The sequence below is a fragment of the Artemia sp. Qi Xiang Cuo genome, chromosome 11, assembly GCF_049724085.1.
Source record: "Artemia sp. Qi Xiang Cuo chromosome 11, ASM4972408v1, whole genome shotgun sequence".
NCBI lineage: Eukaryota > Metazoa > Arthropoda > Branchiopoda > Anostraca > Artemiidae > Artemia > Artemia sp. Qi Xiang Cuo.
Window position 1 is genome coordinate 59,389,128 of NC_142804.1, and position 14,620 is coordinate 59,403,747.

The following is a 14,620-nucleotide window of genomic DNA, read 5'->3' on the forward strand; positions in this document are numbered from 1 at the left end:
TAGATATGAAACTACCCAAAAAGCACTCTATCCATACTGCTTCTGCTACTACTATCGCCATTACTATTCATGCTACGACTACTACTAGTGAGGGTCTTTTGTCTGAGAGGGTGAGGGTTTTAATCCTGGTGTACCAATTTATTTGGTTTGGGACGGAGGTCAGTAGCATTACTCTATAAGCTCAGTCAGAGTCGGCCCGGCTCAAAATGGGTACCGTGAGATAAATGGGGAAGGTAAACAGGAAGGGTGTGCGAAAGCACAGGATGACTGGCCCCAATCCCCCCATTGCACTTCCTGGGTGAAGGGCCTTGAGACGGAGATCAGTAACGCCGGTTCGGACCTTAAGGGTCTAGTGCAGTATCCTTTACCTTACTGCTAGTGAGGCAAATTTTAGGAAGTTAAAACTTTCAGGGAATCCTTAGGGGGAGGTTGAACGAAACAAAAACTCTGTATAAGCAGGTTATTAAAAGCGCATATTAGCAGTATCCCAAGAATGGTCTAGGGTATTAAGTTGCGACTTTCAGGACAAACTAAGGGTCATGTCGGACTAGGCAAAATGTGCATACTGCTTCAACTACTTAAACTGCTATTGCTACCTCAACTGCTACAGATTCTGCTAGAACTACTGAAGCTAAGGGTATTATAGTGAAACTCTTAGGGAATTGGGATAAGGATAGTGAACTAAATTGAAACAACTTCTATGAATGCAGGCTATTAAAAGGCTGCAACGGGTGTGTCTCAGGAACAGCTTAGAGTATTAAGATGAAAACCATAGAAATGCCTTTTTTTGAACTTTAATTCTCATTTTTGCTTCGAATATCTTACAGTTCCTTCAAAAACACTACTAAAATTACTGTTTTTTATTAATTTATTTTATTGTAGTCTGTTATATGTGTTTGTGTGCCAAACAATTCTCTTCCGTAGAAGAGTGTTTCCGTTATGTGTAGTAACAAAAAAAATCATAATTAATTTGATTTCTTCAATCTTAACTACCCTATTTTAATCTATCAGACGTAGTTGCCCTTTCATAAAGATATTTCATAAAAAAAACTATTTTGCTTATTTGTTTGCAGCTATCCACAAATGCAGGACACATAGATTCCCACTTAACATATTTTACTAGAAACTAAGTCGATATTAATTTTTCGTTGAAAGCCAACAATCCCTCGTGTCTTTCTTTTATTTGAGAGATGCGTAAACCACATTCAAAATTATCAGTTTTACTAGCATAAATTATAATTTTAGTTTTTTTATAATTACAGCCCATTTGGAAACAAAACTTGGCAAACGCTTTTCCGAATTACAGCCCACTAGAAATACAGCGCATGCTCCAAATTCCTAGAGAACTCTAATCGTAGACCAGAGAGATAGGAAATTCAGTTTGTTGGAAAATGATATTTTTTTATTCATTTAAGATGTGTTTATAACATACTTAACCGTCTGTTTAGCCAATTTAAGTTGCAAATATACAAATATTCCATATGAAGTGTCTTAACGGGATTCAGCGAGCTTCAACGATGTCTGCAGTTGTTTCAAGCAAGTGGAAATGTGTTTGTGTAGCTTTTCAGTTGTGCATAAATTAAAGTGATGATTCTAATTATGCTCCTTTCTTGGATAATAGTCGTCACCAAAGTGAGAGCAGCGTGTGGAAGAAAACCCTAATCAGTACTATCTCTTAATATGAAGTCAAGCCTCCCCTTTTCCTCAGCTTACCCCAACGCATAATGTTTTGCTGCCCTGTGAGTTTAGACAAAATGCATCGTCAGTTGCGCTATAATACACGAATTGCCTAGTCCAGAACTGACAGCAAACATGCCAGCTAGAGACAAAACTTGCACCAACAGCGCAGATCGCTAGCTCTAAAAAATGAAAAATGAATATTATGTGTGTGACACTGACAGTACGTCAACAATTGTCAATAAATCACCTTCTTCAGTTCAACAATGTCACCAAACAACAAAGAATGAACCAACAGCAAATGATACCAAGCCTCAGTTAATTACATAGTGATCGGGGCTTCCACTATCCCCGAATTTTCCCGAAAGCCTATGTGTCTCCCCGAAAAAAAATTTGGTTTCCCGAAAATCACCCCTAGTGACTATCCCTAGCAAACATTATTTTACATACCATAATTTTTTACTACTCTCTTGTTCGTTAATATTCGTCTCCTGTGTTGCTCTGCATAAAAACCCACAGTATATATAATAGCAGTATGATCTTTCCCTATCTCACCCATTATAAAAACCCGGACCGGATGCGATTGCTCCAGAGAATGTATAAACCGGTATAAACATAAGCGAAAAAGAGTGCTCCGACAAAGAGAATGAAGAGCCAGAAATAATCTGCGGTAAACTTACAGCCTAATTATATGAACTGTGATAAAAACCAGACCGATACAATTTAAGTATAGACGGCTCTTCATATATTCCCAAAAGTATCATTTCCCTGCATTTAGATTACAGGTAAACCATTTTGAATGCAGTATTCCAAATGCTAAAAGATTCTTGCACATTCAACATTCGTGGTCAAGACAATCTTGACAAAAATTGCCAAGAACTATATTTGAAGTTTTTTAACGGAACGCTCAGTTGGATTTTGGGTTTGGAATTGAACTTCTAAAGAAGGAGAATTGTTTTGGAAGCCGAATCATGAGTTTAAATTTGGTTTTCTTTTGCTATTTTTGATTTTGGACATGCTGTATTAATGTTTAGTAATGATTGAACGCATAATATATTGAAAGAATTGATCTTTTTCCGGGAATTCTTACCATTTAAATTTTTTTTTCATTCGGTGTGTAAAATTTAAGTTCTTTTCCTTTTTATCTGAGAATTGTACATGTCATACCACCATATATCCTCAAACGTCTTCACTCAGCACTCCCCTCGCAATTATTATTCTGGTCCCTTCACCTGTGTAATATCTTCAGTGGGTGTAATATTTTAAACTGCAGATTCAGAATCTTTTTACGGTTTTGCAAAGCTGTTAGTTAGGCAAAAAATTTTTACGGAAAATATATTCTGCTCAAATTCGGGATAGCCATGTAAATTTGTTTAAATGTCTAGGCCTATCCTTACAACTAATATTGCTTGAACAATTAGTAACCCTGTATGAAGGCTAATTCTGAGATAGAAACAAAAGATTTAAAAAAAAATTGTGGTATAATTTATTTCTTTTTAAGAAAAATCCCTAAATGCAATCTTCTTACCATAAAAAATGCACCACCCCCTCCCCTTCCTAATGAGGTGAAATTTAGCTCGGGGAATAGGGGATTTAAACGGAAGTGATCCCAAAAATATTATTCATAAGAAAATTTACATTACAGCTGAAAGTAAAAATTTGGTTATTAGGCTCATATTGTTTTCTTGTCAACTTTTACTTTATTTTTGGACTTATTTATCACGAACTGTTGGTTAATAATGCCAAATTGTGTTAGTAAAAAGAAAAAGAATAAATGATTTTTATATGATTTGTAGCCTATAGCTATCATGTCCAGGCATTAGATGGGGTGATATAAAAATGAGACTGCAATAAGTATTATATTTGGAGCATGGATGGCCGCAGGGTTGATGGGAGGATTGGTGGTTAATCGGTGACAGTACTTATGCATTATATCTTACACACCGCTATATACTGTATCAAGAAACACTAAAGGAAACCAGTCAAACGGGTATTTTCAATAGAGAAATGGATCACAAAGCGTGGTTTCTCATAGCGTTTACAATATTAAAACTATTGTTTTTTGGGGTTTAGGGGGGGAAGTACCTAGGTTCAGTTACGTATTTGATGTATGCTATGCTTTACCCCAACCCCACCCCTTTTTGTGAAGGGGGATTATTTTTCGTTTATTTCGTGGGGGATTTCTGAGAGGGGGGTAAAGACTTAAGACCTTAGAATCAGCAAGAAATACCAATAATGTGTCAATTGTCGTAAAAATTACCTTTTTAATTTAAGTTTAAATTTACTTGTTCTTGTTACTTGTTAATTTAGTTCTTGTTTGTTTAAAGTATTAATGTTGCCCCATCCAATCCAGAACCATGCGGATCCAAGCCCTACTTGAGCCTGAAAACGAAGCTAAAACTTCTTGTGTCCTACATTTTCACAACGAAATTTCATTTTTTTTTCCGAAAAATCCCCGAATCTTGAAGACTTGTCCCCGAAAACTCCCCGAATTTTTAAAACTTGTCCTCGAATTTTAATATTCGAGAGTGGAAGCCCTGATAGTGATATCTAACAGCGAGTGCTTACTAGTGGCATCCGCATTCAACATGATACACCCAAACAAGGACTACAGAAGCTTATAAAAGCAACAAATTCTTAATTTGTGCAATTACTACTAGCTCAACTGCAATCCTTGGAGCTGTATTATTTCCAATGCAATATCCAGGTCAACCTCTGTTACCCCAAAGGATTTTTGTGGCCTCAAGGTAAGCTTTACAAACTTCTTTTTCTTCATCTGAGGAGAAAAAAAATTAATTTATTGAATATTAGTCCTAAGGAAACCTCTAAGACGTTTTAAACCTGAGCTTAAAATATATTCATCAATTGTAGACATATAAACAATATTTGCTTTTGTCTACTCTAGGGTTTTAGAAAAACTACATAAAAGATTTTTTCTAGAGGAAAGTAAAGAACGGGATTAAAACTTAAAGCCACAGATATTATTCCATGGATAAATTGGCTGCCTTTTCAGACTACCTTCCCCTCTCTGCATCTTTACGCTAAAGTTTTTTGGTACTTTCCTGAAAGTATTCATCATACAGAGGGTAATTGAACTATAATTTAGTTATTGCTTTATAAAACAATTGAGTCCCGAAAATAATTTTAAAGCAAATGAAATCAGTAAGCGTCTATATTCTTCGACTTTATGAAAAATGTCTTTATCTCATTGCCTTTGTGTTTAAGCATTGATCAGCAATTCATAAAGTATCAGCGGTTAAAAGTCGAAATTCGTTGAGAAGAAGAAGATACAGAAACCCTTAAATATATGTTTTATGGTCTAAGCCTGCTCATTATAATTAAAAAAATTGATTTCTACTCGTTTTTAGTGCCATTTCTAGGGTTGCCAAGGACATGAGGACATTATTACTCACTCAAACAACTCTTTGCAAACTATTTTTGCTGGACGCTGCTTCGAGAAAGGCCTTCCTGCTGAAGGGCTAAGTAACGAAGATAAGTTTTGTCTGAGTTATCTATTTCGATATACAGTTATTATTGAACGATACAAGATATCGTTGGTGCATTGTAAGAAAAATAATGATGATGATATATGAAAACAGTATAAAATAATCAATCTAGTGATACTGCTTTTTTGTGGATTAATCCATGTGTTTCAAGATTAGACTCGAACTAAAAATGTGCATTTCCTATTAGATTCCGTTATTAACTGTAAGTAAACTTCAGCTAGTGGCTTCTTCTTGTGTATTTGACTATGCACCAAATAAAGTGTTGACTGGATTGTGCCTTGGCAATAATATTTAATTTTAAATTCCAAAATTTATAGTGTGTATGGTGAACTACTGAATCAGAGGCATTGCGTTGGTTATAATAAAGGGTCGTAAGGTTTTAATGGATTATTGGTATATTTTTTACGGGATTTACTTCATATGGAAGGGGTGGTAGCAAAAACTTCGGAGGGGGATGAGTGGATTGGAAATCGAAAGTTCCAGGGTCTTTTTAGAGTCAAAAGTGTCTACAGTCCTCTTCCAATGCCTTTCTCCCTAAATGTTTCTGATCCAAATTTAAGATACCGTACCGCAGCCATTTTCTTCAAAAGGTCTAAGTGTTAAATAACCGTATCTCGGTAGTTTATTATCCTCTAGTACCATGGGCGAGGGCTGTAAGCTATGGAAGTTGCCCATTGTTAACATTTACGGTTTTTCAATCGGGAAAAGAGATTTTTTTCATCCTTGGTCTCAAAAGGGCTTAAGGCGAAACTTTATGGAAATGTTGAGAGGAACTTAGAAAACAATCAAAGCAAAAATATACTTGTTTGTAAAAATGGAATATCTGCAACATCTAAGAAACGTCTGAGGGTGTTAAGTTGAAAATTTCAGGGTATGTTGAAGAAATGTTTAGGAGGAATTATAAGACAATCAGCTGCCTCTTTTATGTCCTTTTTAGGTGCTTCCTCTGTTCCTAGTAAACTAGTAGTACAATAGCGCTGCCCATTATATAGAAGGAAGTAGTTACAATGTCTTATTACTCTTTATTTTTTACTAAGCTACTTCATATAGAAGAAGTTGTCACAGAAACTTCGAAAGGAATTCAGTCAATTGAAAATTGACAGTTCTAGTGTCCTTTTTAAGACTCAAAAGGAATTCGAAGGCAGCCACACGCACATCCAATCAAATTTTGAGATAGGCATTAGGTTTAACATAGTTTAATTTGGTTCAACATAGTCCAAAAATTATGTCTTTGAGTATGACGACCCCCCGTCCCCACAGCCCTTAGTGCTAAGGTTGTAAGTTATGCCCGAGGGGCATAAAAGGTTCTTATAGAAAGCGTTGTAGTATAAACTTCAAAAAGGGCTCACTCGATTGGAAATAGAGAGGGCTAGTGCTCGTATTGATAGTCAAAAGCGATCGGAGGACAACCTCCCCCCCCCATGCCCATTATTTCCCCAATCATTTCCGATCAACATTTTGATATATCATATCCATGTTGTTCATGTATAATTTGTACTTTACTGAAAAAAAATTCTTTTAAATGTTTTCACTTTTATAAGTTTAAGAAATCAAATATTGATTAAAATTTTTAAGGAATAAATGTCAGCATTTAATGTTAAACTGACAATGCTTCATGTACGGTGAGCCAAAATCAAAACCTGCATTAATTCAAAAACGTTCAAAAATTAAACAAAAAAAACAAGTTTTTTAAACTGAAAGCAAGGAGCTATATTAAAACTTAAAACGAACAGAAATTATTCCGTATATGAAAGGGGCTGTCCCCTCCTCAACGCCTCGCTCTTTACGCTAAAGTTTTTTACGCTAAAGTTATTTTAAAAAATAAAGTTGTGAGACAGAGTCAAACTTTAGCGTAAAGAGGAAGGCGTTGAGGATGGGAAAGCCCCTTTCATATACGGAATAATTTCTATTCCTTTCAAGTCTTAGTATTGCTACTTAATTTCAGTTTAAAAAACTTGTTTTTTTTTTGTTTAATTTCCGATCAAAGGTCCGCCTCTTCCGTCAAGTTTTACCGCCAAAAAATTTGAGATCTGCGCAGGCGTGTCAAGTCTCTGTTTACTAGTCCACTTTTTCAACACTGTTTTGCTTTGTAATATTTAAATAAAAACATTTTTTAGGTATAAAATAAGTTTTTAATTCATATTTTATAAATTTTAAATATTTTTTTTTTCAAATTACATATAACAAAAATAGTCAAAGTTCTGGATGCTTAGTTTCATTCGAATGTTTAGCCAATCAGAGGACGTTTTAAAGAAATCCCGCCAAAACATCCTTTTTTGTAGACCATGCTGGCTTAGTTAGTTCAATTGTTATATTGATTTGACCTGAATATTTGTAAAAAAACATAATATCAACAGTACAAAAGCGCTGGAGGAAGTCGAGTCTGAAAAGAAACGGAAATAGAGGTGCTGAGGTAGGCTGTGCATTTATTGTTGATTTTAGACTAGGCTAAATTGTATAAGCTAGGGTAAACTAGCCTAGCTTATGCATTTTATATTTTTTGGTTAAAATTTTGCTTTAGCTACCTTTGTCTATCTTGGAGGCGTTTGGTATCAAGAATGACACTTTAGGGAAGGGTCTACAGGCTAAAGTATGTCCCAGTAAGAAATTTTGAAGTAGCCTAACAGAATATGCACCCCCACCTCCTAATGTGCAAATATATACCCATAATTACATTCTGAATCTAAATACAGCCTTCATTTGCATCACAGATGAACTTTACCCCCATCCCTAAATATAGGCTAGGCCTATATAGGGGGGGGGGGGGCTGAAATTCATTTCTGATAGAAATGCTTATTATATTCATAATCAGTATAAAAAAAGGCATCAAATGGTGTATTCACTTTATTCCTCACTCATTAATATGATTTGGTAGATATTGACCCAACTGGCCAACCTCTATTTTAAGACTAGGCTAGGAGTTCAGCTGGACATAAGGAAACATTAAGAAAATGATTCTTAATCCATAATATGCAGAATAATTCTAGTTAACATATTTTGCAGGGGGAGAGCCTTTATTTTCATTTCTATCCTTGTTTTTCCAGTTATTCTAAGAAATTCCTAAATTTCTTAGGACCTAAATATTCACTGAATATATGCCCCCACCCCCCTGATGCGCAAATATATGCCTAGAATTGCATCCTCAATCTAAATATACCATCTATTTGCATCACTGAACTTTACTCCCATATTAGCCATATGGGGGATGTCTGTATTTAATAGCCTAGGCTATTAGTGATTTATAGAATAAAAATCGAGAAATAAAAGTTAAGAATCAAAAGACAATCAGCTTTTTGTTAATATGTGAATAATACTGAAACACTAAAAATATATTTACATCAAAAAGGGATAGGCCAATTGACACCTAGGCTAGGCTATTTCCAAAAAGAGGTCTTTCTAGGTCCATCAATAAACTAATTGTTTTAAGTGAATGATCTTAAGAATAAAAATTCAAGAAATACAACTTTAGAATCATAAGACAATCAGCTTTTTGTTAATAGCCTATTGATCTGTCATGTAGTCAAATTTCAGGATCGTCTAGAGGGAGAAGAAGTGGATATAGGTACTTCAAAATACCCTCCTGGGACATACTTTAGCCTGTAGACACATCCCTGAAAGTTTTATTCCCCTAAACTAGGGTAAAAAACCAGTATCCAATTGAGCAAAATTGTGTAAAACTAAAACCCTCACATCTTGTTACCACAGAGGAATTGAGAAGGATTGGATACATTAAGACTTACCTTCAGTGACCTCTTTTTGGAAATACCAATTATCCTGTTGATGAATATATCCTTTTAGTGTTTCACTTTTATTGCTTGATATTAGGCTATTCTATTTATCACAAATATTTAAATATAGTTTTTCTTTTTGATTGCTTTTCAAAACAGAGATCACATTTTCAATTGATGCTGACAAATCATTAGTGAAAATTTGACCAAGAAGGCAGGGTTCTTGTTACTGCCCTTGTACTGCTTCATGTTGTAACAACAAGGGGTGGTCCAAAAACCCATTGCTATTTTCTGGAATGCCAAAGAAACGAGGTCTTTTACCCTAACCCCTTTCCAAGATAGCTAAAGTAGAATTTTACTGGAAATATTAGTTGTTCTTCAGAAGGAGTATCCTAATGTTGAAGTAGGCCTAGACCATCATAAGTACCATTATTTGGCAAATGGCAAATTTTTCAGTATTCATCTTATTGACTAAATTTTCACCAAATCATATTTTTGACTTTACAAATAAAGTGAATATACCACTCAATGCCTTTTTCTATGCTCTTTCCAAATATAATAATCATTTTTGTTGAAAATGAATTTTACCCCCACCCCTGTATATACCAATTCAGGATATATATATGCACATTAGGGGGTGGGGCAAATTTTTTTTCTGTTGTAAATGGGAGGTAAGTTTAAACTTTACCCCACCCCTTAATGTGAAAATATATACCCTGAATTGGTAGGCCTATGTATTTGCACATTGGGGGGGGGGTGGAGGGGATTTGATTTCTGATGTAAATGAGAGTTAAGTTTAAACTTTCCCCCCACCCCCCGAAAGTGCAAATATATACCCTATTGGTATATATAGGGGTGGAAGCTAAAATTTATTTCCAACCAAAATGATAATTATACTTGTAAATAGCTTAAAAAAGAGCATTGAGTGGTATATTTACTTTAGTTGTAACTCCATCATATGAATTGGTAAATATATACCAGGGCTGGAGGTAAAGTTTAAACTTACCTCCCATTTCCATCAGAAATAAATTATACCCCCACCCCCCTAATGAGCAAATATATACCCTGAATTGGTGTATATAGGGGTGGGGGTAAAATTCATTTCAAACAAAAATGATTATTATGTTTATAAAGAGCATAAAAAAGGCGTCAAGTGGTATGCTAAACTACTATTCTTAAATAACATAGTACTATTCTTGAAAAATAGTCTTAGTGGCAAGGGCTTAAAATTTATCGAGACTAATATTTGCTTCTAAGTTTCTTTTAATGAAGTACAGTACTGAAATTCTAAAAAAAAGAGTTCTATTATTTTTTTTAAAATAATAAAACTAAAAGTTTTATAGAGAAAGAGTAAAGGAGATAAATCACTATAAATGACTGTTGAAGGAGGAAAAATTTCATATGCTATTTTTCACATAATGATTTCTTTTACTTTGCAGAATTGACAAAGCAGCTAGGTTCAACATGGTGAAGCATTCAGATGTTGTATTAGAAAAAGAAGCTGAAGCCAAAAAACAAGCCAAGGCGCAGGCAAGAAGTGCTGCAGAAGCTGCAGCAAGAAGGTAAATCAGCCACCTTCATGAATATAGTTTGCTGTAAAGGGTGGGATATTTGTGGTAGAGGGTGAAAGGACACTTTCATATTGAGTTGGTTTGTTTCATATATAAAACATAAACATTAAAACTAGAAGCATAAGATTCGATCAAAATGTTGATATACTTGCAGGTATGTCAATGGGAGTGGGGGTAGGATTTGCTGCAATTTTTTCACTAAATTTGCTAACTTTTTTGCATTTTTAATGAAAAAAGAATCCAAAAATGGCCCCTTCTAGATTTTGAAAAATATAATTTGCCCCATCTTTTTTTATACAATTCTGTAAAAGCCTTATGTCAGCTTTGTTTCTCACTCTGACCATCTGTCTTGGCTTCTTCTCCTATTAGCTGTGGCTTGATGGCAACTTGATTTTAATTCAAAAATCAATGGTGTGGGTTTTTTGTAATACTATTTCAATTCAGTTTTCCGAATTTGGATTCTGCACGAACTTTTAAAGTGTAATTAGATGATGCATAAAACCATGCCTTTTTTTTTAAGAAAACCCCATGGTAAAGCACAAGAATTCTTGCTAGAGAAAAAGTCTATCAGTGCAAAAAACACATGCATTTTTAGGACAATCACATATTTGAAATGATTTTAATGAAGATCTGATGCTTGGGACTAGAAGTAACATAAACTTTTAACTTTTATTGGGCATTGATTTGAATCTTACAAATAATTCAGAAATTTTTAAACCGTTTGTAAAATTTGATGGTAAAGCTCGATTTTACCAATGGTACACCTCAGTACGCATTCAGTGGTGATTAAAGCCTACTAGGCATATAAACTCTTTAAGTGTGAAAATACAGAGGTAGTCCTAATTTAGGGGACTTGCCGATTTAGAGGCAAAATATCTTACAGGAGAGATAGAAGCCAAGTTTTATTTATTTAATTTGCCCTTTTTTAAGCAGCTGTGTTTTATTTTACATAATAACATATCTGAAAATCACAATTAGATGCTAGCAAGCAAAAACTGTCAATTGAAAATTCAACTAAGAAAACTTCAAACTAGCTGTTTCAGTGAAAGTTTATAACTTTATTAAAAATTATGATATTATAATTTAATGTTATAAGTGAATATACTCTTAAATAATTTTCATATTGGAGTTCATATTCATATTTTTATTCTTCATTAATGAAGCATTCAGGTGAAAATTGGATCTTTTTAGCAGTTTAAGCCAACTTTCATTGAAAAGTGATAATATAGTTGATAACATTTATTAGAGACATTGTGTAATTTGTCTTTTAAATGTTTTTAGGCCTCCAATCAGCGACAAGCCTGCCTTCACGCCATCTATTATTGCTCCAAGTGGTATTGCAGATGAATTGCATCTATGTCGTGAACGGGTCAGAATCCAGAAGGAGCAGATTCAGGCTTCCAATGTCCAATTGCAGATGTTAAGGAATCAGTTAGCTGCCGAAACTGACGCAAGGATTCTAGCACAGGTAAAGTGGAGCCTTGAGCTGTAGAGCATGGCTTAGGGTATCTTTAGCACGGGGGATAACATCTAGTGTCAGTCTAAAATACAACACTAGCTCTTAATATGTTCAATTTTCAATTAGTATAACAGAGCCATTTTGACTGAAACAGTAATCATTGATCATGAAATTATATATGGATGCATTACAGAATAGAGTTACAACTAACGATAAAAGATTTGTTGTTGTTTGTTCCAAAACGGAGGATAATGTTCATTGAAACTCGAACATTTTTAGTAGAATATTAACAGCGGTCCTTATTTATTGTTTATGTTCATTCTAAAAGGTAAACAGGTAAATAAGTCTTAAAGCCAAATAACCTTCGTCACCTTGTGACACGGAAAATTTAGTGTTGTTGCTCCCATGGATTATTGTCAAATGGTAGACATCCAATTTAATAGATAACTAACCTGGTCCTCTGATCACTGGACAATAAAAAGCTTTGGTCCGACATATCTGTCCCATTAGAAATGTGGATGGATGTATTCCAGAAACTATCCTCGTGGAAAAATGTCTGCTAAATAAAATGATTGTCAGTTCTGTCATTGGCTATGATGCTGTAATTCAATCAGTAATAAAATGTTGCATTCAGTCTTTTATTATTTTGTCGGGCCTAAATTAAATTGTTTAATACTTTTGTTAATATTAAGCTGCCCTAAGGTCCAATACATTCTGTTCTCAATGTTTATGATAGTGCATCAGCATGGAAAAAATTAATATTCAGTGACCGAAATATCTGGTATTTTTGGAAAATTTATGACAGTAAGTTTCTATTCGTTGCATTCCATTCGCTATTTTTTTCCATTTGTTGGATTCTATTTATTGCATTCCATCCCATTCGTTATTTACTTTCTTAAATTTTTGGTAAATAGACCAACTAAGTAACTCAGCTTTAAGTGAACAAGACTTCGAGAATTACATTTTGCACCCCTCCCTCCACGTCCTTCTACACTTCTGTGGATTTACACCACTGATTGAGAGCCTGCGTAATTTAAATTCAACCAGTGCAGAATTCCTTGGGAATTCTCGGGTTGCCTTGATCCAACATACATTTTGACTGTGTGTTTTTCGAATATCACTCAGTTTTCCAAACGTTTCTGCTTGCTTTGTAACAATAAACTTCCTTTCTAGGATAATAACAACAAGTTGTTAGAAAACATTGAGACCATGGTTACGGTTGTGCAGTTGCTGGAGGCGAAGCTAGAAGTCGCCTCTCCGAACGAGAATTATGTCCACCACAACGTCGGTGAATCACTGCCATCCCAGGTAAAATCCAGTTTTTCTTCCCTTTTTAAAGCCTTTCTGCGTTGTTGGAGTAGCTTTGCTAAAAATCTGGATACAGTTTTTAAAGTACCAAGAATATCAATAATTTTTTTTCTGCATTTATCAGACTTGAAAACCGCAATTATCTGTGATCTTTCTTTTGGCCGGTTCAAAATTATTAAATTCTTAAGGCAATGGCTTATTTTCACCAGTGTTGCCACGTTGAAGCATAAAAATAAATAAGTGAAACTAATTAGCTAAATTTGCCAACACCTTCAAAGGAAAGCTACGCCTCAAAGGGAGGAGCAAATTTGTCGTTTTTAAAAGATTTTCAATGAAAATACAACAAAATAAGGGGTTTTACAATAAAAAATATCCCAACAAAGAGATTATTCAAAATCTAGGCAGGGGCGATAAAATCTAGGAGGGCATAGGTCCCCCGTCCCGCGCTGCAATTAATGCTGTTGTTTATTCTATATTTGTCAATAACTGACCTGCTGTTTTATAATACTAAGCTTTTATTTGTTGCTTTGTGTGCCGTTTATTCTTGCTTGTTGATATTTCATGCTTTGGGTTGCGGTAGCTTATTTACTTTTGCTTTTCAGATGCTTCAGCAATCAAGTCTTCCAACCCTTCAAGAAGTAGAGGCTGCTTCTAAAGAGGAAGAAGCAGACATATATTGTGGAATTCCTCAAGGAACCTTGTTGGGACCATTTTTATTTCTAGTCATAATTAATGATATTGGTAAGGACTTCCCCCATAGGTGGAAATACGTGGATGACTTGACGATCCTCGAAGTATGTCACAGGAATATTAAAAGTGATCCCCTTGAAATTCTATCCCACATTTCGGATGAAGCTAAGAACCTAAATATGAAAGTAAATTCCACTAAATCAAATATAATTACGATAAATTTCTTGAAATCTATTCCCGCCTTCCTTGACCCTATACCCCCAGATATTTCTGTGTCTTCCTTTAAATTACTTGGTTACAATTTCCTCTAATTTAAAGTGGTATATCAACGTGAAAGATATTTCCCGTAGAGCTAATGCGTTCATGTCTCTCCTTAAGCTCTTGAATAAATTTAACATCCCCCTCATCCCATTCTTTAAAGATTTATACTTCCTTCGTCCGCCCGCATCTTGAATATGCTTGTCCAGTTTGGCATCCTGGCATCTCTCGTGATTAATCAGATAAAATTGAATCTATTCAAAAAAGAGACTTAAGAATAATTTTTAAAGAAAATTTGGTACCATATTCACTCCTTCTAAAAAAGGCCAAGCTGGAAACCCTTGAGCACAGGAGAGGAACGCTGTGCCTCCGTTTTGCAAAAAATGCACTAATAAACCCTCGCACGGAAAACATTTTCCCCAA

At 34.8% G+C, this 14,620-nt stretch overlaps 1 protein-coding gene across 2 annotated transcripts; it reads left to right on the forward strand.

Moving 5' to 3' along the window:
* Positions 1–2,091: 2,091 nt before the first annotated feature.
* LOC148947188 (uncharacterized) lies at positions 2,092–14,371 on the forward strand. 2 transcript variants are annotated; one of them, XM_089096919.1, is made up of 5 exons: positions 2,092–4,424; positions 10,351–10,473; positions 11,764–11,950; positions 13,115–13,249; positions 13,852–14,371. In XM_089096919.1, exons 1-5 carry the CDS (start codon positions 4,372–4,374, stop codon positions 14,248–14,250), a joined length of 897 nt encoding a protein of 298 aa, XP_088953045.1. In that variant the 5' UTR covers positions 2,092–4,371; the 3' UTR covers positions 14,251–14,371. The 2 variants fall into 2 exon arrangements, with proteins under 2 accessions (XP_088953045.1, XP_088953046.1); XM_089096920.1 differs by lacking the exon at positions 2,092–4,424 and adding an exon at positions 7,317–7,596 and having other exon boundaries at positions 13,852–14,349.
* The last annotated feature ends 249 nt before the right edge of the window (positions 14,372–14,620 follow it).